Here is a 27,845-nt window from a genome sequence, read left to right on the forward strand (position 1 = left end):
AAAATGAATTACATTAATATCATATAATAATTAAAAATTATACCCGAAATACTAACACACGATCAGAATTAATTCAGCTTTTACATTAAAGAGAAAAAGTTTTTCAAAAGATAATTACTATTTTAACTTATTTGGTATCATTAAAATGATGTAGCTAATCTATTTATTTGTTAACATCAAAATCAAATAGTGTACCATTAAAACCATAAGGCTAATAATCTCCCCTTTTTTTATGATGACAAACAATACACGTAAATATATATATATATATATATTTAAATATCATCCTTTTGCATGAATCCTAATATATTTCTCTCCTTTTTGGAATCAACAAAAAAGAAAAAAAAAACAAGTTAAAAAAAAATTGATATAATACCAAAAAAAAAAAAAAATTCAAATGATTGGCATATAGATATGTGACAACATTTAAGCACAAGAAAAACATGAATCTAATTCATCAGGATATATTAAGATATTCATAAGAATTAAATTTAAACAAAATATCTCCTCCTATATATGTGCAAAAAATTAAAAGATAACATATATTCATAAGTAACACATTTTGAAAATTATTTTTCAAGAGGATTAACATATGAATTCCTCTTTTAATATAGAAAAATTTAATCCTCATTAAGAGTTTTGTAAAAAATATACTAATTGATAATCAGTGCTAAAACATTCAAGTTCAATATCACTTTTTTTGAACATAATCTCTTATAAAATAATGTTTAATTTTAATATGTTTAGTTCTAAAATATTGAATGGGATTTTTATTCAAATTGATTGTATTTGTATTATTACACTTAATAAGAATATTAAAAAATAAGATCTAAAATATTATAATTGTTGGTTCGGCCATAGACAAAGCTACCAAATTTTAATTTTTTTTCTAAACCAAGATACAAGAGAATGCCCAATAAATTCATAAGAGCTACTAGTACTTCTTCAATTAATTTGACAATTGGCAAAATCTGCATCAGAAAAACCAATAAGATCAAAAAAAATATTCTTAGGATACCATAATCCTAAGCTTTGAGTGCCCAATATTATTGAAAAATACATTTAACGACTACTAAATATAATATCCCACCTCTCCTCCGTATAACACATTTTTGTTTGCCTAAATTTGTTCGAACAAAGGAGATAACTTCATGCATCGGTTTGCTTGCCACTTTTAGTACTTACTATCTATCTCCTTACTCCGTAGAGACAAAGCACTCTATTGTTGCCAGAGGATATCATTTGTCTCTCCTCAGAAATAAAGCGAGTTACTGTGCCTAGATGATATTATTCTTTAGCTATGGTGGAATAGGAGAATAAGACTAGAACATTTAATGGGTACCAGAAATTTACTACAATCTTTGGCGTCAAGAGTAGATCTTTCGCTCTCGGTGGTCGGAAAGGATGAAGACAACTAAATTGTCCTGAAATTGAAAGGAGGTAGCTTAGACGACATATGTTCTTGATTTAACCATTCCCTAATTTTCTTAAATCGACAAGGGGAGGAATCCCAAACAAAGCAAAGAAATTTAAAAAAAAAATTCTTTCTTGCTTTATCAGTGCCGCCTTTGATGAATGTGTCCCCCGTGTGCTTGAATAAGATTGTTTTAGGATTCTATTTAGTAATTGGGAGCTTTTCTATTTTGGTTGCCGAATTGTGAGGCCCTTTTGTTGATGACCAACTATTTGAATGTTATTGGGGTGAAGAAAGGTTGGAGGTAGTGTTGGGTGGAGGCTACAACCGGCGAGTGAAGAGGGAGAATTGTCGGAGCGAGACGGAGGCGTCGTTCGGCAAAGACGACAACCGATGGGTGAAGGCTGAAGAGGTCGAAGAGAGTGAGGGAGAGAGATGATAGGGCTGAGGGAATGAAGGTTATATCTTAATGGATCAGGTAGGGTAGGGATTTTACTAAATTATATATATGATACCGGTAAATAGATATCTGATATTCATATCCGAATTTAAATAAAAAGACTATAATTGTATCCGGATCCATATCTAGATTTTTCTAAAATTGTGACCCATATTTGTATCTGTATCCGTATCCATACTTAGATTGGGTAGCTTATTTTGACCCGTATCCAGTTTGATGTGAGTTAGGTAGTGGTCAGATCAAATTAAACACTGATCCATTTTCGCCCCTACCTATAGCTATGGCAATGGCCCTAGTAGGGTTCATACGATAAGAAAAAATATCATCGTGGTGAAAGGGAACAACTAGGAGGAGAGGGCGGCAAGAGAGAAGACTTACTTAGATAATAGGAACACTAGGGAGAGAGACAAAGAGATTGAGGAGATAAACTGAATTAATAAGCATTCATAAGTTTTGTTTACTGTTTCCTCATATTTTTTGTTTTGTTTTAGGTTTAATATGGTTGCCTTTAATTTTTCTTTGCTAAAGATTATTTTGGTTTTACGGCAGATTCATATGCTGCGAGTATCTTCAATTTCTTGAAGTTTGTTTACAATGGTTTACAAGTTTATTTATAGGACTCTCGCTATATAGTTTTGAGAGGTTTTGAGAGCTCTTGTATAATATAGTGTCTCATCTCTTATATTATTTTTCGGTGCAAAATAATATACTACATTTAGAAACTATATTTGAATCTTTAAAATAATTCTCAGATTCACAGTAATTTCAGATCTGAGTCCTTTTTTGATCCATTGATGTATCTACTATTTAAATCTTATCTTCTTCGGTGTCAATATGCATACATTTTCTATTGACTGAGATGTCATGTTTTTCTACATATCCTACTTCTTTTGGATATTGTTTGCTCTCTGGATATTTTAATGAACTTTGTCGATGGATATTGTTCGCTCTCCCACATTTGCTCATGTTGTCTCATCAATATATTTTCTCTCCTTTTAGTGCCAGCCATATTGTCTCAATATATTTTCTTTCCTTCTCAGTGTCAGCCTTCGTTTACCTGTGATGCAATAATATCGACGAGTTGCACGGATTTGTCTTCTTAATTACTTACTATTGAAAATATATCTTTTCTTTATATTTGAACTCGCACAAATTTCTCATATAAAAGTAAAATACTAATAAAATAATTATTTTTAAAAGTAAAATAGTAATCTTATTAGTATTTTTATTGAATTGCTTTAGATAATGCATCGTGAAGTCTTTGGTTAGAGAAATATTTAACAGTTAAGCATTTTAGTTAGGATAGTAATAAAATAGACTCATTTTAGTATTTAAGTTTTGCTATCTATTTTGATAAATACATTTTAACATAAAGTTAGTTTGGTCAAAAACTCCTCACTTTTCCTTTGTTTATTTTCTTAGTAAGAAAGTTACACTTTTCATATACCTTGTTCAATATCTTTCTGATATTATTTTTTGATCCATTAATGAATGTATTATTGGTAATATTTTCTTCATTGTTTAGACTCGTGTTTCAGAGATTTTGAAACTGATATATATTATTTGTTTAGACTCACCTTGTTTGAATCTAGAAATTTTGGCGCATAATTTAGAATCTGATGCATAAGTATCACTTCAAGAGATAGATTTCAATCGAAAAACATTTTATGTAGAAACTGGCTGAATGCCATATTTTTATGAATCACTTTGATTTATATATCGTCTAAATTGATTTCCTTGATATTTTTGTAGGATAATGGTGCAGCGATTAATGAAGTAAAAAATTGTTGTCCGAGGTAATAATTTGTTGAGCCGGCAAAAATTTGTAGTAGATTGAAAAATAGTTTGAATAGTGTGAATTAATTTTTCACGTAGCTTGGAAGAAAAACTCAATTTTCTTCCCCGTAGCAGAATTTTTTCCCGTTTTAACCGTTATCACAAGATGAGATGCAACGCGAACACCTCTCCTCGTTAATGGGAAGGAATACAGTTGGATAGGATAAATCACGGCTTATACCTTCTCTCTCCACACATCCATAAGGCGCAAGTCCGCGTCTAACTGCTTCCATTCTATTCGATTCCCACTGCGCTGCTTTTTTTCGTCCAGTGTTTTAATCCAATCCAATCCAGGACTAAGCTCTATTATTCAACAATGCCTTCCCCCGTCCTAATTATAACTTCTAGCATCATCCCCTTCTCCTCCATTTCTTACCCAATCTATCTTCCTCTTCTCACGACAACCACCACCAAGAAACTCCTCCAATCCCCTCCCCGTCTCCTTCTTCCTTCCGGTCGCCGCCTCCGCCGCCTCGGTCCTCTCCGATCGTCTTCCTCTTCCTTTTCTCTTTCCCTCGATGGCTTCGGTTTCCGACGAGATCTTGGTGGAGAATCGGGAGGTGGAAGAAACAGAGAAAGCAATGCGGGATTTTTGGAGAGGTTGCGGTCCGTCTTGCCCGGCGGGAGCTGGTGGAGGTTGGAAGACGAGGAGGAGCAGAGCGACGATGGGAGGAAGAGAAGCATATCCGTGGTGGCCGCGCTCCACCGGATGTGGGTGTTGGTGGCTAAGGACCGATGGGTCATCTTTGTGGCCTTCGCTTCTCTTGCTTGCGCTGCGGTACGTAATTTCTTCAAATTTAAATTGAAGCTGAATTGGTATCAGGTTCATTTTTGTATTGATGGGCGAATAGATTGAGGCTGTCTAATGTATAAAATTCATGGTAAACTTAGCATAGCTAAAATTACATTATCTAGATGAAAGGCTTTTGGTGCATTCAATTGGTTAGCATGCCCTTCCTCTATATTATGATTCAGACTATGTTGGTGAAGAATATATACGAATATATGTGTGCACGAACAATGGCACTGGTATAAACAGCCGCCCAGTCTGTCCCACATAGATACTGAGACTAGGCAGAAGAAGTTACATGAGATTCTACTTATGATGTTTCAGACCTTCTTAATGCTTCAATTTATATTCTCGTTGAATAGTTGTGTCTCTTGAATACTGAGCACAATGACAACAGAAATATGACGCTTCATATATCATAATATGGTCTGCCCTGTTTAACTGTCATTGATTTAGGACAGTGTGGATGTGATACCGAACTGATTTACGTTATTTAGCTTTAATACTAATTCAATGTTGGATACATAAAGGAAAAATATTGCAGAATATAAGGACTAACAATAGAAAATACTTTTCAAGTATATAGCCTACAGAAAAATTAGGTACTGATTTATGCAAAGTGCAGCTGGAGGTGACTGTTTTGATGTTAGAATTAACTTCTAAACTTGGACAAAAATGTCAAAAATATTGCAGAACTAGTTAATTTTGGATTGATGTGCCATCCAACACTGTGCAGGTCTACTACTCTTGCATGAATCATGATTTGAAGTTACTCTAAAAGCTCCTTTGACGAAAATCAAAATATTTTCATTTTAGTTGTGCAAATCGAAAAATATTATCTTTATTTCTTTGACAGACATCTTGGTATGTGCTATAACTAATAACTAGTCCAAGGGAAGTTTTTATTTAAGATCTTTTACAGTTTTACCAAATTACAGGGATGACCTACAAGTCTGAAGCTAGTGGGAGCTTCGTCTTATTTGACATTCAACAAGCTAAGGAACTTGGGACTTACCCTTCCATATGCCAAAGTATATCAGTAAAACCAATATGAGACAAATAACTAGGTATATTTTAGATTCATGCGTTGTCCCGCACTGTGCTTGTAGGTGATACATTCCTTGAAGGTTAATGATGACATGAAAAATACTATAATGCTATGGTGAGAGGGAGAGAGATTTGGATCTGACTAACACAAACCGGAGCCACAAACCCTATTAACTTAGTCAAATTGGGTTTCACATCAGGTTGATTTGTCATGGGCTTGATCCCGAACCTTGCCAGAATCCTACTAATTTAATTAATAAGGTTTCAGGTTGAGTTTAAGTAGGGACTGACCCAAATCCAGCTCAAAACAAAATCATTCCCCTTTCCTCCTTCATGTTGCCATTGCTAAGTTCTAGATTCCATATCACTTTCTTTCAATTTCTAATAATGACACTGTACATTTAGAATTTAAGAATGGAAATAAACATGCTTCTTTATTCCATTACTTATTTTTGTAATTTCTTGTTGAACATAAAGAACTAGTTTATGCTAATGCTTTATACCATGCACCTTTGTTCTAGGCTTTGAGGCATGAAAACATCTCGTACAATAGTGGGGGACAAATCTATGTAGATCTTTTCCTCATTAGACCCACATTGGCTAGAGCATTGTGCATTAGAATGCCCCTCTTATGTCTTAATGAGATGAACGTGAAATGAGCTATATTTCACTTAATGTGAAACTTATGTTTCCTATGTTGTTTATAGGTTTTTTTATCTTGGTAACAAATCTGACATTTGCTGAAAATTGTGAAACAACCAAAATTAGCTCCAAAAGACCAATAGAAACTGAAACCAAGGTCAAACTTATAACTTGCATTGCGTTTTGCTTTAGCGTTTCTTTTCTAATTGGAATTTAGTTCCATGTAGAGCTCAAATACTCAATATTTGTCTATGAAAATCTGCTACAGTACGTTGGTTAGCATATTATTTTAGAAATTTCAGTGTAATGCACTAGGTAAACAGTTGTCTGGTAATTGTAGCTCTCGGAGATATCAATACCACATTTCTTAGCGGCATCAATATTTTCTGCTGAAAGTGGTGGAAGGATGTTTTATGGCAATGCAAGGATTCTAGTTCTTTTGTGTTTGACATCCGGAATATGCAGGTTACGTCCTCGTGTCCTTTCCCTGTCAATTCCTAAAATGCAATATCTTAGCCCCATTTTGTGTCTATCCATTTGCAACATATTTCACTGAAGTGCATTCAGTCATTAGGCTTTAAAATTGCAAGACAAGATTCGAGAGTTTTTCATTATCTTGAATCCATTTTGTAGCATGACTTGTAGCATCTGTTGATCTTCTGTTTCTTTATCTACTCCATGATGTAACTCTATTTGCTGACCTGGTTATGATTAGAATGTGAAATATTTACCTTATTGGTTTTCTAACCTCTAAAGTAGTCACTGTTTTATAACTAGATTCAGACATGTGACTAGCATTCTTCTTGAAAAACTCCAAAGCAAAGAGCTTTACGCAATTATCCTGAACTGATTAACTCCGTCGTTATATAGCATTTTTTCTGAAGTATGTTCATGTGTAACAACATCTTTTAGTCTGGTTTTCTTTTGTAACTGAGTAACTAATAGATAGGTGGTACTAAGTAGAAACCCACTGGAAAAAATAATTAGTAAATTTTACTTAGGTCTTGAATATGGTTAATGTGGACCAGAATGTGAAAGGAGGCTTATCTAAGAGGAGGAATAAGATAAGAAATATAATACTTGTGTCATATTAGGGTGTATTTGGGTGATGAGAGGTGGAGGAAAAAAAGTTGTGGAATTTTTTAGTGAAGTCATTTCTAGTAACTTATTAATTTATGGTAAAAGTTAGAAATATTTAGTGAAAATGAGTAATTATTATAATAAATAACGGCGTGCAGTATATAAAAAGGTGAAAAGTACCACTCTAAATCAATGGTTGACCAACATCTTTGGAATCAAAGTAGGGCACTTGCTTAGATGGAGGAAATGAAATAGGAGTTTTCCGCGGATGATTACGGCCTCGAATGAGCTTTGCCTCTCTTTCTTTTGAAGAGAAAGTGACATGAGAGAAGTTGGGTAGTTTTAGAGAAGTCGAGGAACTTCTCACTCCAACTTTTTCATCCAAACACTATAAAATGGTAAATTTTTAGAAAGTTGTCACTTTCTCTTTTTGCTTCCAATTGTCTAAACACACCCTTAGAGAGTTCTAACATGGAATTGCAAGTGTATAGTAATTTTCACTTATTAATGTGATGCAAAACGTGGTGGAGAGAAGGAATGGAGGAGAAAATAAAGGGAGAAAAGGAATAGAGTTTCACCCCTCCACTCTTTAAATGGTTTCACACTAATTTTCTCAAAGAAGAGCAAAATCAAATAATCTTCATTAACCTTAAAAAGAAAAAAATACAATGGATCTATATGTAGACCTACAATGAAAATAAGTAAAATACACCCTAAATAGGAAATAAGCAAAAGACATTCTAAATAGATAAAAATACATTATCGATCATAACAAAATCTCCATATGGGAGATCATCAACTATTGGTACCTCATGTGCTGGTACGTATGCCATTGTGTCCTATCAGTGATGCCTGCATCATTCTCCCCGGGTGGGAGAGAACTTGACCATGTCGAATGTGTTGCTCTACTACTCTTATTATGCTATAAAATATTGAGGTGATGCCTCTTTAAATTATGAGATCAAGCCACATGTTATCAGAAGTAGGCCATCCTTTTTAATGTACTAGATACTATTGGGTTTCATCTTCTCTAGTTAAAATAATCTTATTGTCTAAAATTTAATCAATTCCGTTTGTTGTGTTAGGTGGAATATTGGGAAGTGACGATAAAGAGGGTCTCTCATAAATAGGCTCATTGGTAAGCTCACTAGTTAGTGAGTTATTTGGAGTAAAATTTGGACATTTATAAGCTACTAGATCCTTAATTTTAAAAGTAGAATTGATACTAAAATCATTTAGGTAGATTTAGAACATAAGTATTATCATTGATTTTCTTGAGAATTTTAAAAGTTTCGGCATTTTGTGCATGCAAATTTTTGACAGTTTTAGGAGGGAACTATTTCTGATGTATCCGAACCATCACATAGTCTCCAATATTAAATTCCTTGAATATCCTTTTTAGATCAGCTCAAATATTTTGAGCAATTCTGTTTCTGATTTCTTTATGTATGTCATGAATATTTGATGCGAATATAGATGCAAAGACAACCTATGGTATTGGGTCAGCTCCTTCTCTCGTCCATGGTACTGGCGCTCAATCATCTGCCACCAATGCTCCTTCTTTAGGTCAGCTCCTTCTCTCATCCAATGTACTGGCACTCAATCATCTGCCACCAATGCTCTGCCCGATCCTCAAACATATAGGTCGTCAAGGCAATCCTTTAATCCTCTGAACAATCCAATACTCGCAATATCTTCTCGATTCGCAGCAGCCATGCCTCTGCTTCAATCGGATCAATAGTGTTAGAAACAAAAAAAAAAAAAAATTTGAGTTGAGAGAGGAGGGTGCACGTGCAGCCCCTCCCCTCTCCCTCTCCCTCTCCCTCTCCCTCTCCCTCTCCGGTACGCAGTGAAGCGCGGAAAAGAAGGGATTTCATCTAATCCAAATCAGATTAGATTTAATCCTCTTCTAATCTATAAATTAACCCTAATCCTCTCTTTCCTCAACCCCCCAGCCCTCTTCTCTCTCTCTTTCCTCCCTTCTTTCGCTTCTTCCTCACCGTCGGAGTCGTCGCTGTGGGATCGGATCGTCGGAGCACCGCCGGAGGAAATTGGAACCACCACACTCCTCTCCGGTGAGCCCTCTCTCATCCCTCTAGTTTAATTTAAATTTAAATAGGTAAATCAGAAATACCTAATTCGCGGAATTCGGCCTCGTCGGCAAATCTGGCCGGTCGGCGGCTTCGAGTCGCAACCGCATCGTCACCGGAGGCTTCGTGCTCCAAGCCTGGTGTCGGAGATGTCTTCTACAGGGCCCTCGTGGCTCCGATCGGCATTGGCTTCCGCGTCGACTGTCGGTGATAAGTTCTCCTCCACCTCGTGAGGACGACAGAGAAAGAGTAAGAGAGAGAGAGGGAGAGGAGAGGTTGAAGGGTAGTCGTGATGGGGTCGCCGGCGGTCACCCTCTCCCTCAGTCACCTTCTCGCATCGGCCGCGAGAGGGAAGAAGGGGTTGGCTGGGCACGGGTGAAACCCGAGCCAACCCCTTTTTTCCTTTTAAGTCAAGTTCGGTTCGGGTTTGGATTCCGGATCCACAAACCCGAACCGAACCACTTAAGTTTGGTGGGCTAGGTTAGCCCGTAGCCCAGTCCACCTAGTTTTGGGTTGGGCCTCGGCCCAACCTGATTAATTTAAAATTTTTTTGGAATGGACTGGGCCAGCAGTAGCCTAGCCCAATCCAATGGGTAATTTTAAACCCATTTTAGTTCTTTTTGGTTTTTAAATTTTAAAAATATTGTTATTATTCAAATTAAAAATTTGAATATTATTTATTATTTAAGGTGGTGAATTCTAGTACGTGAGCTAGAAATTTGAGGTTTCGGTTGTCTTGCCTAGACTCAGGTGAGTGGGTTCACTCACATGTTTATTTTATTGTATTTCGTATTTTTTGTCAGAACATGTAAATTTTCTATGTGCAAATTATTTATTTCACCCTTATGTGTAAAAATTAAATTGTTGCAATTTCTGTGTGCAAGTCTATTTATTTCATCCGTACGTGCGAAAATTTAATTGTTTAATTTTCTGTGTGCATTTAATTATTATATTCAGTGCATCACCATACTTCGTACTAATATTGAAATTTGTGAAAAGAAAAATGAGACTAGTATTGATATGACTTAGAGAACAGTCTCGGTATAATTCGTTTGCGATATTCCGTGGTGACTCAAGTCTATCTGGAAATCCAGGGGAAAGTCCTAAATTAGATCACTGCGGTGACTTTCTTAGGTGACTTTGGCGGGGTTAGGGAACAGTCCTAGGAAGAATGAAAAAAATTCTTAGGTGATTTTAACTTCTCTCAACGGTTAGAGGAAAAGACAGATTGTGTTGATCACAGGGTGATACCCTCTGATGACCCTAACCGGATCAGCTATGAAGAAAAATCCCGAGCGTCATCTCGAGGTGACTTCTAGTTGATGTGGATCCACAGGATTTAGACCCATTGAGACATATGACAGTATAAATATCAAAAAGATGTTAATATGTTGAAAATGTGCAAGGTTACAAGTTGTGACATCTCTCTATTGTTATCATTGTTATTATTTAGAGAGCATGCCTATTGCATATTGTGATGGATATTGTTGCTTTTAGTTTAATTTATTCAGCATTAACATGATTTAAAATTTATTTGGTTTTCGAGAGGATTCCACTCACTGAGCTATAGTTGTTGGCTCATGGGTTCTATTGTTTTTTTTGTATTTGTTTATTTATTTCAGGTAATAGTCAGTGGGGCGACTGAGCGAGATGTAGCCGGATTCCACCTCCACTTAGGATTCACCTATTTACCTTTACGCTCTTTTAGATTTTGTGCTTTAGATTAGAAGTTTTTATTTTTATTTAGTTTAGAGACTCAAAAACATTAACATTGTTTTTATTTTGATTGCAATTAGTAATAAAATTTTAAATAAGCACATTCTCATTTTATTTATTTATTTTGTCATCGTATACGTAGAGAGTATTATTAAGGCTTCGTGCATCTCAAGCATATAGAGATGCATGGCCGGTCATGATTTCTATTTTGGGTCGTGACAATGTTGGTATCAGAGCCTAAATTTGTGTTATCCTAAATCACCCTTAGAGTTGTGTGGAGGTCCGGTTGCATCAGCTCAGGTTCGTCATGAAATTTTTGTTATATTCAGTAAAATTATTCTTATCTCATTATAAGTCTTGAAGGGACAATATGTATACGCGTCGTCGTCGTCAAGGAGCTACGGCCCAGAGTTTATCTCCTGACCGGGGTAGGGAGCAAGAGCCGGCTCCTGCTCAAGCGCCAGCTCTTGCACCTACTGCTATTCCTGGTTTGGGATCAGAAAATGCTCCTACACCTACCCAGATCCTCACTCCTGCCCCAGTTCCTGCTACTCATACCGTGGTATCAGTGCTACAGACCCTTCTTCAGGCCGTTGGAGGACAGTCATCGCCGACTCCGGCCCTATCAGAGTCAAGGCCCTTTAGTCTAGATAGGGGTACAGTGTTTGAAAATTTTTTAAAGGCATCTCCGCCTGCCTTTAGAGGGACCACTGATTCGATTGAAGCGGAGGCATGGCTGCTGCGAATCGAGAAGATATTGCGAGTATTGGATTGTTCAGAGGATCAAAAGGTTGCTTTGATGACCTATATGTTTGAGGATTGGGCAGAGCATTGGTGGCAGATGATTGAGTGCCAGTACATTGGACGAGAGGAGCTGACTTGGGGAAACTTTAAAAGGATTTTCTTTGAGAAATACTATCCTCGGGCATTAAAGAAGAAGAAGCATGATGAGTTCTTTGAGCTGAGACAGGGAGGCATGTCAGTGATGGATTTTGAGGCGAGGTTCACCGAGCTGTTGCGATTTGTTCCACATATAGCAGCGAGCGAGGAAGAGAAAGTTAGCTTCTTCGAGGGTAAGTTGCGGCCAGCCATCAGAGATAGGATATTACTATTCCAGTGTCAGACACTTCCAGAAATGGTGTCTAAGGCACTCCTCGCCGAAAGAAATATTGGGGAGCTTCGCTAAGAACGAGAACAGCAACATCCACAGAAGAAGTTGAGGAGGTACCAGGAGGAAAACAGAGGAGGTGGTCAGTCGTCTGGACAGCCCTTGAGGGTCGGGAGTGGACCAAACCCTTCTGGGAGAGGTCCCAAACAGAGTCAGCCTAAAAATTGTACGAGGTGTGGACGCTCACATTCGTCTAGTGTTGGGTGCAATGGAGCACCACGAAACTGCTACAATTGCAGAGCACCACGTGGGGGATGGCATCCGACTTCTCAGCAGGATCAACAGCATCAGCCGTCCCAGTCTGGCACAGCGAACAATAGGCCTCCAGCAAGTAGCGGAAACCCAGGAGCGAGGCCAGAGAATAAAGGAAGAATTTATACCTTGACCCAGGAAGAAGCTGAGCACTCACCATCCGTGGTGCAAGGTACATTATCTATTTCTTTCATACCAGCTAAAGTTCTTTTTGACTCTGGAGCCTCTCATTCTTTTGGTTCACCTGATTTTCTCTCCTTATTATCTATTGCACCTGAGATTATGGAATCATATCTAGCAGTGACTACACCCATAGGGAGGACCGTACTTTTAAATCTTATCTGCAGATCTTGTTTAGTAGAGATAGACAGTCAGAAACTTCCAGTAGATCTTATTTGTCTAGACATGCATGATTTTGATGTTATACTGGGTATGGATTGGTTATCTGCACATCATGTTATAGTGGATTGTAGAATGAAAAGGGTCACATTTTCTATCCCGGAGAAGCCAGAATTTTTCTTCCAGGGTGAGCGAAAGATTCCTACGACCAATATTATCTCAGCACTCCAAGCAAATCGATTAATGAAGAAAGGATGCCCGGGCTTTTTGGCATCGGTAGTGGGCGTGGAGTGTGCAGAGCAGGAGATTCATGAACTTCAAGTGGTAAATGAATTTCCAGATGTTTTTCTAGAAGATCTACCTGGTCTTCCACCCGATAGAGAGATAGACTTCACCATATATCTGCTCCCTGGCACTGAACCAATATCAAAGGCACCCTACAGGATGGCACTAGCAGAACTTAGAGAGTTGCAGACCCAACTTCAAGAGTTGCTGGATTTGGGTTTTATTCGTCCGAGTGTATCACCTTGGGGAGCACCAGTTTTATTTGTAAAGAAGAAAGATGGATCGATGCGTCTTTGCATTGATTATTGGGAGTTAAATAAAGTCACTGTGAAGAACAGGTATCCACTACCCCGGATTGATGATCTTTTTGATCAACTGCAAGGCTCTCAGGTCTTCTCAAAAATCGACTTGAGGTCTGGTTATCACCAAATGAAGATCAAGAATGAAGATATTGCAAAGACAGCATTTAGGACTCGCTATGGCCATTATGAGTTCTTAGTGATGCCTTTCGGTCTTACAAATGCACCTGCAGCTTTTATGGACATAATGAATCGGATCTTCAAAACCTTTTTGGACCAGTTTGTTGTGATATTCATTGATGATATATTGATCTATTCCAAGAGCAAAGAAAAACATGAGGAACATCTGAGGACGATACTTCAAATTCTTCGCAAGGAAAAGCTTTATGCCAAGTTTAAGAAGTGTGAGTTTTGGTTGGACGAGGTAGCGTTCTTAGGACATATAATCAGCAAGGATGGAATCAAGATGGATCAAAAGAAGATAGAGGCTGTTAGCAAATAGCCGAGGCCTACTTCAGTATCTGAAGTACACAGTTTTCTTGGATTGGCAGGCTACTATAGGAGGTTTGTGGAGGGATTTTCACGGATTGCCTTGCCACTTACTCACCTCACCAAAAAGGGGGTGAAATTTGAGTGGTCAGATGATTGTGAAAATAGCTTCCAAGTACTCAAGCAGAGATTGATTTCAGCTCCTATCCTTTCACTTCCGTCAGAGGGTGGCAATTTTGTGATTTACAGTGATGCATCCCGACAGGTCTCGGCTGTGTTTTGATGCAGCATAGAAAGGTGATAGCTTATGCATCTAGATAACTTAAGATTCATGAGATGAACTATCCTACTCATGATCTTAAGTTGGCTGCGGTGGTTTTTGCACTAAAGATTTGGCGTCACTATCTTTATGGAGAATCTTGTGAAATTTTCACTGATCACAAGAGCCTTAAGTATATTTTCACTCAGAAAGAACTTAATTTGAGGCAGCGCAGGTGGCTAGAATTAATCAAGGATTATGATATTAATATCAATTACCATCCTGGGAAGGCAAATGTGGTAGCCGATGCTTTGAGCAAGAAATCATCAGAGGGGCACTTATCAGCACTTATTTGTCAGCAGTGTATTATTGAAGAATTTAGACGCCTGAAGATTGAAGTAACATCAAATCCAGAGAGATTAGCTATTTGTAGCCGGCTAGTGGTCAAACCTACACTTTTAGATCGCATCCAGGCTGCTCAATTAGAGGATGCCAACCTCAAGAAGATCTTGGAAGGATTAGTTAAAGGAGAAGCTCCTGGTTATTCGAGATCAGATGAAGGACTAGTCAAGTATCAGAATCGAGTCTGCGTCCCAGCTAGTGAGGGGTTAAAGAATGAAATTATGTCAGAAGCTCACAGTTCAGGATTCAGTATCCACCCAGGCAGCACAAAAATGTATAGAGATTTGCGAGAAAACTTCTGGTGGAATGGCATGAAAAAGGACATAGCAAACTTTGTGGCCAGATGTCTCACTTGTTAGCAAGTCAAAGTTGAGCACCAAAAGCCTGCAGGGATGTTACAGCCTTTGCCTTTATCGGAGTGGAAGTGGGAGGATGTGACTATGGACTTTGTCTCGGGACTTCCCCGCACTAGATTAAATCATGATGCAATTTGGGTGATCGTGGACAGACTAACTAAGTCTGCTCACTTTTTGGCCATTCGTATGACTTATATTTTAGATCGCCTTGCACAGCTTTATATTAGAGAGATTATTCGACTCCATGGCGCACCTTTGTCTATCGTATCTGATCGAGATCCTCGTTTTGTTTCTAAATTTTGGCGGAGCCTTCATTCAGCTATGGGCACACGATTGAGATTCAGTTCAGTTTATCACCCGCAAACTGATGGACAATCCGAGAGGACTATTCAAACCCTTGAGGATATGTTGCGAGCATGTTCTTTGGAATGGAAAGGAAATTGGGATGATCATCTTCCACTCATGGAGTTCTCATATAATAATAGCTATCATTCGAGTTTGGGGTTAGCATCTTACGAGGCGTTGTATGGTAGGAAATGTAGATCTCTACTTTGTTGGTTCGAGGTTGGTGAAAGACAGTTATTGGGACCTGATATAGTACAAGATGCCACTCAGAAAATCGTCAAAATTAAAGAAAAGCTTCTTGCAGCTCAAAGCCGTCAAAAGAGCAATGCTGATAATCGGAGAAGAAATCTTGAGTTTCAAGTGGGTGACATGGTTTTCCTAAAGGTGTCACCTTGGAAAGGATTGATCAGGTTTGGTAAGAAAGGCAAGTTGAGTCCTCGCTTTATTGGATCTTTTGAGGTGTTAGAGCGCATTGGAGAGGTGGCCTATCAAATAGCTTTGCCACCTAGGTTATCTAAAGTGCATAATGTCTTTCATGTATCTATGTTGCGAAAGTATGTGCCTAGTGCAGACCATGTGATCGATTTCGAGCCTTTGGAAATCCGAGAAAACTTATCTTATGAAGAGCAACCTGTGGAAATTCTAGAGACTCAGCAAAAAACTCTTCGAAATAGGGTAATCTCCTTCGTGAAGATTTTATGGCAAAACCACAAACCAGAGGAAGCAACTTGGGAGCGTGAAGATTAAATGAGGGAAAAGCATCCAGAGCTATTTCCTCAATCTTCATTGCGTCTATTACGGTATTATTTTTATCTTTTCCTTACACTCATTTTAATTTCGAGGACGAAATTCCTTTTTGCTGGGAATAGTTGTTAGAACAAAAAAAAAAAAATTTGGGTTGAGAGAGGAGGGTGCACATGCAGCCCCTCCCCTCTCCCTCTCCGGTACGCAGCGAAGCGCAGAAAAGAAGGGATTTCATCTAATCCAAATCGGATTAGATTTAATCTTCTTCTAATTTATAAAATAACCCTAATCCTCTCTCTCCTCAACCCCCCAGCCCTCTTCTCTCTCTCCTTCCTCCCTTCTTTCGCTTCTTCCTCATTGTCGGAGTCGTCGCTGTGGGATCGGATCGTCGGAGCACCGCCGGAAGAAATTGGAACCACCACACTCCTCCCCGGTGAGCCCTCTCTCATCCCTCTAGTTTAATTTAAATTTAAATAGGTAAATCAGAACTACCTAATTCGCGGAATTCGGCCTCGTCGGCAAATCTGGCCGGCCGGTGGCTTCGAGTCGCAACCGCATTGTCACCGGAGGCTTCGTGCTCCAAGCCTGGTGTCAGAGATGTCTTCTACGGGGCCCTCGTGGCTCCGATCGGCGTTGGCTTCCGCGTTGACTGTCGGTGATAAGTTCTCCTCCACCTCGTGAGGACGATAGAGAAAGAGTAAGAGAGAGAGAGGGAGAGGAGAGGTTGAAGGGTGGTCGTGATGGGGTCGCTGGCGGTCACCCTCTCCCTCAGTCACCTTCTCGCATCGGCCGCGAGAGGGAAGGAGGGGTTGGCTGGGCTCGGGTGAAACCCGAGCCAACCCCCTTTTTCCTTTTAAGTTGGGTTCGGTTCGGGTTTGGATTTCGGATCCACAAATCCGAACCGAACCACTTAAGTTTGGTGGGCTAGGTTAGCCCGTAGGCCAGTCTGGCGGGGTCAGGGAACAGTCCTAGGAAGAATGAAAAAAATTCCTAGGTGACTCTAACTTCTCTCAACGGTTAGAGGAAAAGACAGAGTGTGTTGATCACATAGTGATACCCTCTGATGACCCTAACCGGATTAACTATGAAGAAAAGTCCCGAGCGTCATCTCGAGGTGACTTCTAGTTGATATGGATCCATAGGGTTTAGACCCATTGAGACATATGACAGTATAAATATCAAAAAGATATTAATATGTTAAAAATGTGCAAGGTTACAAGTTGTGACATCTCTCTATTGCTATCATTGTTATTATTTAGAGAGCATGCCTATTGCATATTGTGATGGATATTGTTGCTTTTAGTTTAATTTATTCAGCATTAACATGATTTAAAATTTATTTGGTTTTCGAGTGGATTCTACTCACTGAGCTATAGTTGGCTCATGGGTTCTATTATTTTTTTTGTATTTGTTTATTTATTTCAGGTAATAGTCAGCGGGGCGACTAAGCGAGATGTATCCGGATTTCACCTCCACTTAGAATTCACCTATTTACCTTTACGCTCTTTTAGATTTTGTGCTTTAGATTAGAAGTTTTTATTTTTATTTAGTTTAGAGACTCAAAAACATTAACATTGTTTTTATTTTGATTGCAATTAGTAATAAAATTTTAAATAAGCACATTCTCATTTTATTTATTTATTTTGTCATCGTATACGTAGAGAGTATTATTAAGGCTTCGTGCATCTCAAGCATATTGAGATGCATGGCCGGTCATGATTCCTATTTTGGGTCGTGACAAATAGTCCCTCTAAAGACAGGTGGAGATGCCTTCAAGAATTTTTCAAACACTGTACCCCTATCTAGACTAAGTGGCCTTGACTCTGATGTAGTCGGTGTCTGCGATGACTGTCCTCCAATGACCTGAAGAAGGGTCTGTAGCACTGATACCACTGTATGAGTAGCAGGAACTTGGGCAGGAGTGGGGATCTGGGCAGGGGTAGAAGTTTGGATAGGAGTAGGAGCTTGGGTAGAAGCAGTTTCCGATCCCGAACCAGGAATAGCAGTTGGTGCAAGAGCTGGTGCTTAAGTAGGAGCTGACTTTTGCTCCCTACTCCTGTCAGGAGATAAACTCTGGGCCGCAGCTCCTCGTCGACGACGATGCGTACACATATTGTCCCTTCAAAATTTATAAATAAGATAAGAATAATCTTACTGAATATAATAAAAATTTCATAACGAATCTGAGCTTATGCCACCGGATCTCCACACAACTCTAAAGGTGATTTAGGATGACAAAATTTTAGGCTTTGATACCAACATTGTCACGACCCGAAATAAGAATCATGACTGACCATGCATCTCAATATGCTTGAGATACACGAAGCCTTATTAATACTTTCTACGTGTACGATTTGGCAAAATAAATGAATAAAATAAAGATTTGCTTTATTAAATTTAAAACTAATTGCAATAAACATAAAACAATGTTATTGTTTTTGAGTCTTTAAACGAAATAAAATTCACATTTAATCTAAAGCATAAAATCTAAAAGAACGGAAAAGTAAATAGGTGGATCCTAAGTAGAGGTGGAGTCCGGGTACATCTTAGTCGTTTTGCTGACTATTATATGAGATAGATAAATAAATACAAAAAAAGAATCCATGAACCAACAACTATAGCTCAGTGAGTGGAATCTACTTGAAAACCAGATAATTTAAAAAAAAACTAAAATCAACAATGTAGATAACAATTTGCATTAGGCATGCTCTTTAAATAATGACAATGATAATAATAGAGTCACAACTTGTAACCTTGCACAGTTTTAAAATATTAACATCTTTCCAATATTTATACTGTCATATGTCTCAATGGGTCTAAACCCTGTGGATCCACATCAACTAGAAGTGATCTCGAGATGACGTTTTGGATTTTTCTTTATAGCTGATTCGGTTAGGGTCATCAGATGATATCACCATGTGATCAACATACTCTGTCTTTTCCTCTAATCGTTGAGAGAAGTTAGAGTCACCTTAGAAATTTTTCATTCATCCTAGGACTATTCCCTAATCCCGCCAGAGTCACCTAAGAAAGTCACCGCAGTGATCTGATTTAAGACTTTCCCTGGACTTCCAGATAGACTTGAGTCACCACGAAAAATCGCAAGCGATTTATACCAGGACTGTTCTCTAAGTCGTACCAATACTAGTCTCATTTTTCTTTTCACTAAATTTAATATTTGCACGAAGTATGGTGATGCATTGAGTATAATGATTAAATGCACACAGAAAATGTAACAATTAATTTTTTTGCACGTAAGGATGAAATAAATAAACTTGCACACAAAAAATTACATGGTCTGACAAAGGTATGAAATATAATAAAAATAAATATGTGAGTGAACTCACTCACCTGAGTTTAGGTAAGACAATCGAAATCTCAAATCTTTAGCTCACGTACTAAAAATCACCATCTTTAATAATAAATAATAATTAATAATAAATTTTTTAATTTGAATAATATCAATATTTCTAAAATTTAAAAAAAACTAAAAGAATTAAAATGGGTTAAATTACCCATTGGATTGGGCTGGGCTACTTCTGGCCCGGCCCAATCCAAAAGAATAGAACTAATCAGGCTGGGCCTTGGCCCAGCCGAGAAAATGGTGGGCTGCGGGCTAACCCGCAGCCCATCTAATTTAATTGGTTCGGGTCAGGTCTGTGAATCCAAAATCCAAACCCGAACCCGAACCCGAATTAAAAAAAAAAGGGGTTGGCTCGGGTTCTCTCCCACCCGAGGAGCAGAGCACTCACTATCAGGGTCAAGGTCTCTCCCACATGAGGAGAATGATGCGGACATCACTAATATAACTCAATGGTGTGTGTACTAGCGTATGAGGCGCCGACAGTTGATTATCCCCCTTTTTAGGGATTTGGTTATGATTTTTTATTTATTTGAGGTGCCTTTTATTTATTTACTATGTATGGTATCTTTTGCTTAATTCTATTGTAGATCTATATATAGACCTATTATATGTTCTTTTGAGGCTAATGAAAGATTATTTGATTTTGTTCTTTTGAGAACCTTGATGTGAAATCATTTTTAGGTGAATGTTTGAAATCCCATTCCTTTCTCCCTTAGTTTCCTCCCTTATCTCTCTCTCCACCATGTTTTGCATCAAAGACACTCATTTAGGTAATTATTCTTAACAATGTAACATAAAAAATCAATTAGCTCAGTAATCAAATCATTAGTGCTTATCTAGTCACTAATTCAAATATCTGGTTTTGCATAAAATGATCTCTTTGAGGAAATATAATCATCCCTTTAATTATTCTCATGCTTAACTTGTTCCTTTAGATCTAATAATGTGCTTTCAAACTTAAAAGAATTTACATTTTTCCTTAGTGAAAGAGTCAATACCAAGTGAATGAGTTGAAACTATTAGGAGCATTACGAGTTCCTTAGACTCTTTTCAAGTTTAGCTAGTTCCCTTAGAGCCTAATAATGAGATTAGAACAAGTAGAATTATACATTTTCTTCTTCAAAATCTAAATGAGATATAGATAGTGTATGTTAAGCTATGATTTATCAAAGAAAAATAGTCTCCACACTAGGCATGTGTAATTTTTTTTCTGGGTGTTACAAGATGTTGGGTTCTTGTACCAAAAGGTCGGCTATGGAACGATTCCTTCAAGATCTGGATTTATTACAGAAATCAGTCCGCGCAATTGTGGGAAAATATTCGTTAGATATTCTCCTGTAGTTAGAAAATTATGAAACCAAGTGGATTAGATTCATAACTCCCTGATCTGCAATTTTCGTATTTATGCCCTTCACAAATTCGAACTGCCACTAGGACGAAAACACGAAATAATGTGGGTGATGGTGGTGGTGATGGGTGGAGTGGATGTTAGCGTTATGGATGATTATGGAGATGAAGGTGGATGGTAGATGTGGTTAAGGGATATAGACGAAGGGAACGAAGTGGTCGATGGTGATAGGTGGAGTGGATGTTAGGGTTATGGATGATTATGGAGATGAAGGTGGATGGTGAATGTAGTTAAGGGATATAGACGAAGGGAACGAAGTGGTCGAGATCCCAAAGAAGAGGAGTGGCTTGACAGTCGAGGGAGATTAGAAGTTAGGAAAAACCTTGCCAAAGGTAGAGGTGGAAGGTTGGTGAAGAGGGATGAGGGAGATTAGAGTACATTAATGATAGAGAGGTAAGAAATCAATATTTTAATAGCATATTGAATTTGGCTGCCATCCACATATTTATAGAGGCTAGCTAACAAGTCCTAAAACAATAAGTAACTCTAATTTTAGAGGATTCCCGCCGATCGCGTTCGAACGCACAAAAAATGTTCTCTGTATGTGTGAACGCGATGCAGGCGTTCGAACTCGCCCGACCGCGTTCGAACGCATTTTTCACGTTCTCTGTATTTGCAAACCTGATGCAGGCGTTCGCAAGGGCGTTCAAATGCGATCCCTCCTACGTTCGAACGCGATTTACAGGAATTTTATTTTAATAAAAATAAATAACTAATGCAATAAGAAAAGATCCTAACTAAGTGTATCACAGGATCACTGTCTTGCTGCGAAGGAATCACGAATAAGTTTGAGCTTACTAGTGTACTCTGTGCATGCCCTATGCTAATTGTACTGCAGAAATAGAGGAGGAGAAAAAGATAAGTGAGAATAGAGAATGGGAGATTGGGAGAGAAGAAGGAAAGGGAGAGATGTAGAGGTTTTGTGACCGAGCCACTGCCATCGAACCACCAGCTCTGTTGCCATGTCATAGCCCATTCTTTAAACCCTCCCATCGCCCTAGCTGGAATTCTCTATTAGGAACCAAGCGGATAACTTGAGAGCAAGGTTTAAAAAATCGGTATCGGGATCGGGATCGACTTTCCGAAAAAACGATACATATCGGCCGGATTGGTCGTATTGGCAATATCGGTCGCTTGGATTGGATCGGATTTTTTAATTACATAAAATTCTAAATATTATTTAAAAATGCAGGAAAACTTCTAACAAATTTAGAAAAAAGTTTACCAAATATAAGAAAAGAAAAAAAGAAAAACTATGGTGCAATAAAAATTGAAAAGAAGAAGAGATTAGAAAGAGTGCGAGTGGAAGAAAAAAAAAAAATATGATGCAGTGAAGAAGAAGAAGAAAAAGAAAACAAAGAAGAAAAAGAAAAAGAAAAGAGCAGAAAATGGGAGAGAGTGGAAGAAATAAAAAACCGAGAGAAATAAAAAAAATTAATTAAAAAATGATATTCCGGAGTTTGTTGGAGTTCGCCGGAGTTCGTCGCAGTTCACCGAAGCTAGATCTCTCCGTAAGAGAAACAATGATTATATGTAAGGAGAAAAAAAGAAATAAAGAGTAAAAGAAAAAAGAAAAGTAAGAGATGCAGATTGTCTCCTTCCTCTACCCTAGCCATCTTACTACCATTACCACCTCCCATCAACATCTCCTTCGCCTATCCACAGCTAGAAGCAAGTTTTCAGGCCATCCATCGCCATTAATCACCTTAATAGGCCGTTCCACAACACCGCAGCGCTGCTAAGAATCACCTTGATGGGCCACTCCACAACACCATAGCGCTGCTAAGAGGTGTGAGGCGAGGGGTGCTGGCGGCACCCCTGTGCCACATACTGGTACTTCGGCAGCAGCGGGCATGCTGATTGACATGACAACCCGTGATTTTAACCTTTATGAATTGGTTGAAGCTCTTGTTGGAGGAATAACTCACAAATTTTAGATTGGTGAGCTTTAAGTTGATTTAGCACATCCCAAGCTTATTTGCTAGTTTCAACCACAATAATATGACTTGACGCTTTAGCTGAAAGTGTTTCATTGATCTGTTAAAGCATCAAGGCAAAAACTGGTTCTCCCTCTCCCATTTCACATAGTTGGGAATGATCTCAGTGGGCTTTCATGATTCTTTTGATTTGTTACGTTTCATGTTCTTTTGTTGTGCCTTTGTGTGCCCAAATAGGTCATTAGCTCTATACCATCTTAACTTGCTTATTACTCTAAAGCTTATGCTGATAGAGTGTTGTTTTATTTCTTCAAACTCTCACTTCCCTTCACGTCCAGAACTGAGAAATATTAATATGCCCAAGGGGTGCATTAATGGGTAAATGGTTACCATTTTAATTCCAAATAGACATGGTGGGATTCGAAGTTAGGATCTTCTACTTTGATATCGTATTAATGTTTTGATATTATCTTCTCTCTGTCTCACTGCAGCGCAGAGACATCTCTTTCATTTATAATGTGCGATATATTTACAACTGTTACAGAAATAAGGAAACACTATTGTAAGAGTTTACATGCCATTAAACTTTCCTTTTAGTCTACTATTGCTTCTGTGAGTCTTCTTGACAGATGAAGTGATTAACAGATGATTGATTCAAGTATATTGAGATGCCTTTCGTTAATACTGAATAGAACCAGCATAATTGTGTTTTCTCATCTGTTTGCTGCTGCCTTTTTTGAGTAGAGGCAGCATATTGATTTTACTCTTGTCTGCAGTAGCATACCCATTGTTGGCTTTCCTTTTCTGCCAGCAACACTGTTGCTACATCTAGTCCATTAATACTAGTAAGAACCAATACTTCTATTTCATTGGCAAATAGCCAAATACATCTAAAAGCTTTTGAAAGATATTAAGAGGTCCTCAAAAGCTTAAATTTTCCCTTTAAATAATATCCTAGTCAAACAAAATCATTTTCATTTCTTACAGTATTGGATTTAAAAGTTTGGCTTGTTTGCATCCACTTTGTAGTCGACTGCAACTCTGAGAATGAGAGGCCACAATAAGAATAAGAAAATATACAGTAAGACTGAAATTAGATAAATAAGGACAAAATTTCACTCTCAAGATTAGTAAATACTGAACCTTTGTTCTTTTTCTATGATGTAAATGTGTAACCCATTATTTGTTTGTGACACTTGAGATCATCCCATGCATCTTATTTTGTGGGCTGGAATCATCGAAATAACCTCTCAAGCAATGAGGGATAAGGGTGAGTAACCACAGGCATCTTTGCCTTGCTAGACTTTGTACTGGCAGGAGCCTCATTCAATGCACTTTTAATTGTTTGTTTCTGAAACTCTTTTCTTTTGTGAGTAGTGCTCGTGGAGTAATCATATTGTGAAGTATTATATTCTGGTGCAAAACTATTGCTATTCAGCATTCTTGCTTTCTTCACTATAAATGCTTATGTGGTAAGCCAACCCAAAATAATAGGAAATTAAAGGCTTGGTTCTTCTTGTTGTTTGTAAATTTATAATTGCTTATGTGGTAGATTAGATATTTAACCCAGGAATAAATAGGACTAAGACTTTTGCCAGTTTATCCTTCAGCAGGGGTTTTACCAAACTTAATCAATAAGCCTGCTAACAGCTAAGTATTTAATGGTATGAATAAATGCCTAGTCAGTGGCTGGGCAGCTGGTTAGGGACTTGCTGGCTGCATGTTCCTAAGAAACCTTTGTGGCCACCTTGATATTGTTTTCATATTTTCTATCTTGACTAATAATTGTTATAACAATTAATTCACCTAAGACTTGAATAGGCTGCATGGTTCAAGTAAACTAAATTCTCATTTCAAAATTCTGGAAATGATGAATTCTAGTTTGGTGGTTTGCATGCATGTAGTCACTTGTAGCATAAAGCTTAAGTAGTCTATTATCTGATTTATTATAGTTTGGAAATTCCACTTGAAGTACTTTTGTGGGGCACATCATTTGTGGCAATTTCTTATGTGTTTCTTTTGGTCTACACCTCACAGAAAACTGACAAGAGCTACATGAAGTATTCTGCAATCTACTGTTCTCTCACAGATCATTGATTAATGATGCTTTTCTGAATGGTGTAATTGTAATCTTTATAATGTTCATATTGATTGGATACTAATGCTAGTAGAAATGCCATCACATTATAGAAATTCTGTTTGCTATTGATAACTGATATAAAACAGCAGGTGTCCTTTATTCCCTCTTCTAAATCTAGAAGGTGGTATAATGTTTGATCGTCTTTAATTCTAAACTATCTTATTTGGATGCTAGTTCTTCAAGTTCTTGATTCTTAAGTATTTATAAAAGAACATTGCTTAATTGGCTGATGTATTGTCCAGTGGTCTGCGAGGGTGCTGTTTTGGTATTGCCAACATGATATTGGTAAACCTTTTTGGACTTTCTGATTTTCTTTTAAATCCTACTTTTCTTCATTTAAGTTGGTTTCTTGATGATGTGGTTTTGATAAAGTTGGAATTGGAAAAATTTTGCAGGTTAGGCGAATGAGAGAAATGCTCTTTGATGCTCTTCTTTTTCAGGTCAAATTACAAAAATTGCTTCCAGACAAGAGATAGTTAAACTTGTAATTTATTCCCCTTATATTTCATCCTTTTTTCCACAATTCTTAATTTACTGAGTCATATTGGTAGGATATATCCTTTTTTGATGAAGAAACAGTTGGTGATTTGACTAGTAGACTTGGGTCCGACTGTCAGCAAGTATCTCGGGTCATAGGCCATGATCTTAATACGATATCACGCAATATACTTCAGGTTATATAGATGATTTGCGCTCTTAATCTGGTTTCTTTATCTTTATGCTTATATACAACATTGATATGATAGTTGCTATTTCTTACATTATTCCAGGGGACAGGTGCATTAGTATATTTGCTAATCTTATCATGGCCTCTTGCTTTATCTACTGTGATGATCTGCTCTGCCTTGTCAATGATTATGCTCATCTATGGACAGTGAGATTTCTCTTCTATTTCTTAATTTCACATCCTTACTTTGATGTTCTCCTCTTTATTGCTTGAGTGAAAATGTATAGCTTTGGCATATTGAAGCCACAAACAATATTTCATCTCATTGAGTATTGTCGTCAACTCACCCATTTACTGTAAATATTGACTACAAAAGGACAACTTTGTCTTATAAATGTAGAGTAACTTAGCGGATTGATAGGGCTGATTGTTAACATGAACGTTAAGCCTAATGGTACTTTGTTGATTGATTACTCAAATAAGGAAGACCTACATTACTGAGGAACCCTCAAAATTCTTTAGTGTAAGATTGCATGCAGTGCTTGATAATGTTGTGATTGGGAGAGCTATCTTGAACTCAAAGGACAAACATGATACAACTTGGGTTTTGCGGTAAAAACAGGTAGTATCCTTGGAGTCTTTTTAATGTCTGATTTGATGTGATGGCTTAAGAAGTCTGATTGTGATTTAAGTAGAGGGAGAAAAAAAGAGATTAAGAGAGAAGAGAGAGACTAGAAGCAAGACCGTCTCGGCAAAAGAGGCAGCGGCAGTTAGTGAAGGAGAGAAAAGGGCCGATGGCCAAATTGAGAGGAAAGAGGGGTGTGGCTAGGGTTTGAGCAAAATAATCTTAGATTGCAAAATTTAGGGTTGCATTCTACATATATATAGAGGCTAATCCGAAATTGAATAATAAACAGACTAACAAACTTAGCTAAAGCAGTTTTCTTATCTTCCTTGGATTAGTTATTTGTTTCGTTGCAGATAGATTCAAATATGAAGAAATTTTAAATGTCAAAGTTTTAGATCATAATGTCATCAATTTTATCCAACTAGTTTAATATTATTAGGACATCAAACAATATCTTTAGAATATTTTTCTAAAACTACACAGAACTTAAGTTTACTGGACTTAGCCAATTAAATAAATTCTAGCTTACTGGGACTCTAACTAAATCATATAAGCATATAAGACAATAAGATAGATAGACTCAATCTATTGAGCCCAATATTTCAACTGATGCGATCAGACTTGACCAGTTCGCATTAATATACCATGTTTCCGTCCACTTTGTGCCTAAAGAGAAAACCATGAAAACGGTCTTTGAGTAGAGCTATCGATGGGGGTGGCATCTCCTGCAACTCCATCTTGGCCCTGGGTGGTTCGGCCTCTTCTGTTTCTTCATCTCTGTTTGCTTTTGCCATGAGCATCATCATTGCCACTAATCGGACACATTTGTGCCCCAGTGTATACATTTCATTATAATGGAAGCATAGCCCTTTAGCCCTTTGATCTTCCACTTGGGTTGGTGTCACGACCCAAAATTGGAATTATGACCGGCCATGCATCTCAATATGCTTGAAATGCACGAAGCCTTAATAATACTCTCTACGTATACGATGACAAGATAAATAAATAAAATGAGAATATGCTTTATTAAAATTTTATTACTAAATGCAATTAAAATAAAAACAATGTTAATGTTTTTGAGTCTCTAAACTAAAATAAAATAAAATAAAATCTTCTAATCTAAAGCACAAAATCTAAAGGAGCAGAAAGGTAAATAGGCAAATCCTAAGTGGAGGTGGAATCCGGGTACATCACGCTCAGTCGCCCCGCTGACTATTACTTGAAATAGATAAATATGAGCCAACAACTATAGCTCAGTGAGTGGAATCCACTCGGACCAAATAAATTTTAAAAGATATTAATGCTGAATAAATTAAACTAAAAGCAACAATATCCATCATAATATGCAATAGGCATGCTCTCTACATAATAACAATGATAACAATAGAGAAATGTCACAACTTGTAACCTTGCACGTTTTCAACGTATTAACATCTTTTTGATATTTATATTGTCATATGTCTCAATGGGTCTAAACCCTGTGGATCCACATCAACTAGAAGTCACCTCGAGATGACGTTCGGGACTTTTCTTCATAGCTGATCCGGTTAGGGTCATCAGAGGGTATCACCCTGTGATCAACACACTCTGTCTTTTCCTCTAACCGTTGAGAGAAGTTAGAGTCACCTAGAAAATTTTCTCATTTTTTTCCTAGGACTGTTCCCTAACCCCGCCAGAGTCATCTAAGA

General features: G+C 37.7%; 1 protein-coding gene across 1 annotated transcript in view; it reads left to right on the forward strand.

Moving 5' to 3' along the window:
- The first annotated feature begins 3,898 nt into the window (after window positions 1–3,898).
- LOC140769374 (ABC transporter B family member 26, chloroplastic-like) overlaps window positions 3,899–27,845 on the forward strand; it is a 55,992-nt gene continuing 32,045 nt past the window's right edge. Inside the window, exons 1-6 of the mRNA XM_073110066.1 lie at window positions 3,899–4,488; window positions 6,530–6,654; window positions 25,105–25,147; window positions 25,258–25,302; window positions 25,414–25,536; window positions 25,633–25,736. Of these exons, the coding sequence (XP_072966167.1) occupies window positions 4,027–4,488; window positions 6,530–6,654; window positions 25,105–25,147; window positions 25,258–25,302; window positions 25,414–25,536; window positions 25,633–25,736 (902 nt within the window). The 5' untranslated portion in view covers window positions 3,899–4,026. The remainder of the gene's footprint in view (window positions 4,489–6,529; window positions 6,655–25,104; window positions 25,148–25,257; window positions 25,303–25,413; window positions 25,537–25,632; window positions 25,737–27,845) is intronic.

Source organism: Typha angustifolia, chromosome 10, assembly GCF_048772165.1.
Source record: "Typha angustifolia cultivar Huaian chromosome 10, ASM4877216v1, whole genome shotgun sequence".
In the NCBI taxonomy this organism is placed as follows: domain Eukaryota; kingdom Viridiplantae; phylum Streptophyta; class Magnoliopsida; order Poales; family Typhaceae; genus Typha; species Typha angustifolia.